Source organism: Acanthisitta chloris, unplaced genomic scaffold (assembly GCF_000695815.1).
Source record: "Acanthisitta chloris isolate BGI_N310 unplaced genomic scaffold, ASM69581v1 scaffold23558, whole genome shotgun sequence".
Lineage (NCBI taxonomy): Eukaryota > Metazoa > Chordata > Aves > Passeriformes > Acanthisittidae > Acanthisitta > Acanthisitta chloris.
The window spans coordinates 1,229-4,776 of record NW_008687026.1 but is presented as its reverse complement, the minus strand read 5'-3'; the positions used below and the strand labels follow the sequence as shown (position 1 = coordinate 4,776).

The window sequence follows — 3,548 nt, the reverse complement described above, 5'->3', positions numbered from 1 at the left end:
AATGCCATTGTCAGTCCTTTCTCAATGCGCTGGCTGAAGTTGCAGAACCCAATATCAACGCTCCGAGGTACGAACTGAAGCACTGAGGGCAAAGGGCACACGTCACTTCTACAGAAAAGTGTTTTCACATGAGAGAACCACACAAACGACAGAATCCACAGGGCTATAGCTTTTTCCTTGGAGTTCAGGACACATTCAGTGAAACACTGAGTAAAAATGCAGTAGAAATACATTTTGTGCGACTGCAGTAAATTCTCTACTCACTAATATCTGCTGCAGCAGTAGCTAGATTACCAAAAGATACTGGTGACAAAATACCCACTGTTTCCTCTTGCATACTAGAAGACCTCCACTATATACAATAACTTCACATAACTTGAACACTGAATCGGCCACACTGAAATCCTCAGCACCCAACAGGTCCATGAGAATCGTCAGGAAAAAAAAAGCAACAAGTATCTTTTTCCTGCAGCCCAAAATAGAGTGTTTACCTTGCCTAAGAGACCATGTGTTGGGTCCACTAATGCACATTATTTGATTAGCAAGCAATCTTTTAAATTTAGGTAGATACAACTTCAAGTCTTTCAAGGGAGAGAAACGAGCACAGGAGAGAAAGAGTGAGTGTAGAGGAACATAATTAGGCACATAGACAAGCACATCTGTGGATTTCCAGGTGAAGTCTTACTCAAAGAAATGCTATGACTAGGTTAGACCTGAACAGCAAAGTTACACCAGGTTCATGAACAGACACTACGTCTGTTGTCTATCTATACAATCACATTAAGCAGGTGAAAGCATCACACCTGCACAGTGAAAGAAGTGATCTTTTGCCTCTTACTAACAGGGAAGAAAAAACCACATGAAATACATCCAAACATTTATTAACTCTCTGCCTGTGTGCTCAGCCCCTGTCACCACCTCGTTACACAGTCAACCAGCCAGGCAGGCAGTTCTACCATGCAAAAAGGGCCTGGGGGGTATTTTCATTGCACCACTGACTGCCAAAATCTGCTACACGGGTACTATTTTGCTTTAGATTGTTAGCAGCCACGAATTCACATGCACTGCTGCAATAGAGCAGCCACGGAAAGCTGAATGCTACACAACCAATCCCCCTGCCCACACTCCACATGACCAACCAAACCTCCTGCTCACCAGCTCCCCTGCAACAGGTGATAATGTCAAAACATAGCATTTAACAAACTTAATCTAAACTCGGCACAAGCACCCCAAAGGAGGTGCACTGTGATTTGATGATAAAATGTTTCAGAGGGTTTTTTTTCTTCTCACCTTTTGGAGCAAGACAGAACACATCTATTTTGCAATGCACTGATTTTCTGAAAAAATAATGACATTATGGGCTTAACCATTCACAATTTATCATCCCTCAATCATGGACCCATCAAGCACCTCACTAACAACATAGGATTAAGATTGACAACAGCAGAACACAGTTTTGACTCAACCTTGAGTGTTTAACCACAAGAGAGGAAGTGCTGGTCGATAGGAAGCTTCCTCTCCTCCAGTGTCGGGCAGAACTCACCTGTCTGCACCTGGAACCTGCTGTCTGGCACAGTGAAAGAGGGATGCAGCGAGAGGATCGCGGGGGCCTCGCCACGAACGAGACTGCTGTTCACCAGCACATTTATGACAGCTATGGCCGTATAAACAAAAGGACCTGATGTCACCAAGAAAGCAAATCGAGGGGAAATTTTATACACCTACAAAAGAAAGAGTCGGAAACTAAATTAGTTTGTTAAAACTCAGTGTTAAATTTGGCAACATTTCAGACCTACACAGCCTCCTGCAGTTCAAAGCCACATCACCAAGAGGCAGGAAAATGCAAACTTTATTTTTCAAAGAGCAGCAGAAGCACAAACATTCTCACAGTGTTATGCCTTGCAGCCTCTGCTCCAGAGCATCAGAGGCAACTCCCCTGTACTAGAATTTCTACTAGAATTTCCTCAGCACAGCACTCCCATCTCGACCCTTCCTGAGCTATCAGGTTCTCGCAGAGCAGCACTCGCCCTCGCCGGCATTCCCCTGGTGTGCATAGCATTTCCCATGCAAAATGAACTGCTTCATAGCTCCTGCCTTTCAGTCAAGTACTGCATAGTGAGTGCATCCTGTACCATCCACACACAGAGTAAAATACACATAACCTATGTTTTAGGGATACAATTTTTCACACTCAAGAACACTTTCTTTCAGGAAACACTTCTGTCTGCTTATTTCAACACAGTTACTACAATTATGATTTCCTCTTCCAATTCATGTCCTGACTTTTAGTCTTCTTAAAAACCCTGAGGAGCCTTAGACATTGTAAATGAAATAAACCTCGTTGAACGCTTTCATGCAGACACTCCTACCCACCATTTCTCAGTCTGAGTAAGAACAAACCGAAGGGTCTCCTTCAGAGGAAAACCCCTCAGCATCAAGAACATCTGTTTCCTCAGCACTATTTTCTTCCTCTTTGGTTCACTCCTCCCAGTTCACTTTATTTGCCTCAGGCAGTCACACTCCACAGTATTTTGAAATGCCCAACATGAATGGCCTCACAGACAAATACTTGAAACCAGAGTTTCTGACAAAAATGCACCTCTCACAAGAAGAGATGCTGGCACCTTGCAGCAGCTGTGCTGGTGAAGAGATATGTCAGACACCTACAGAAAAGCACAGTGCTACTTAAGTTGTTACTCACATGTTCCTTACTGGTATTTCTGCTCTGCCATTCAGACGAGGCAGCAGCTCCTCCCTGCCCTCCAAAGAGCATGATGTCAGAGAGCTCATTTGCACCAGAAGAAAGTACCTCAGCAGCAGAAGGAAATTATAAAAACAATCTATGCTGCTCATTATGCCTTTCTTCCTTCTTAGCCCACAAATGTATGCAACATCAGCTTTCATTCTAAATGGATTTAGACCCATAAAACACAAATTTGTTTGATATGAATAATGCGCACGGCTCTTTTCTGTTCCTCTTATCTGAAATGCCTTTCTTTTATCTCATGATGAAATAATCTCTGCAAGTTCAGTTTGTCAAATGGAAGCAGCAGTTGGAATGGGTAACATGCCAAAGGAAAGTTGTCCATTACTAGCAAACAAGACTACTTAAAAGGCAAGGGAAATATGCATTAGAATTACAAATCTCAGTGACAATTTGCTGGTGCTTTCTAAAGCAATACATGCTGAGGAAGAGAGGCCTAGTGCAGCCAGCACATACTTGTGCACTGGAATTAGATATTTCAGATACAAAAGCATGTATGCTTTTATCTATGCCTCAGCTGCCTCCAGCTCTGACTGGCTCAGCCTGCCCTGAACACTCCCTGGGATTCTGCATGAACTTCTCTGGCTTAACAGCTAACACTGTCTCCCTTTTGTGCTTCACTACAGCAGAAAGGCAACAGCAACTCCAGAACGGACATTAAAAAACCCACTTTTAACAGTGACTTTGAGGTAGGCAGATCAGAACCACTACAGGTCAAAACAACAGCTCTTTCTGCTGGAGGTACTGCAGGGTTCTGCAGAGTTAGTTCTCTGCAACCCAACTC

At 43.4% G+C, this 3,548-nt stretch overlaps 1 protein-coding gene across 1 annotated transcript in view; it reads right to left on the bottom strand.

The window, feature by feature from the left end:
• The window catches only part of KIAA1549 (KIAA1549 ortholog), a gene marked incomplete at its 5' end in the record, with an annotated part of 62,820 nt that extends 59,497 nt beyond the window's left edge, over positions 1–3,323 (bottom strand). The window contains 3 exons of the mRNA XM_009080436.1: positions 2–82; positions 1,544–1,721; positions 3,286–3,323. Coding sequence (XP_009078684.1) covers positions 2–82; positions 1,544–1,721; positions 3,286–3,323 — 297 coding nt within the window. The remainder of the gene's footprint in view (position 1; positions 83–1,543; positions 1,722–3,285) is intronic.
• Positions 3,324–3,548: the final 225 nt, after the last annotated feature.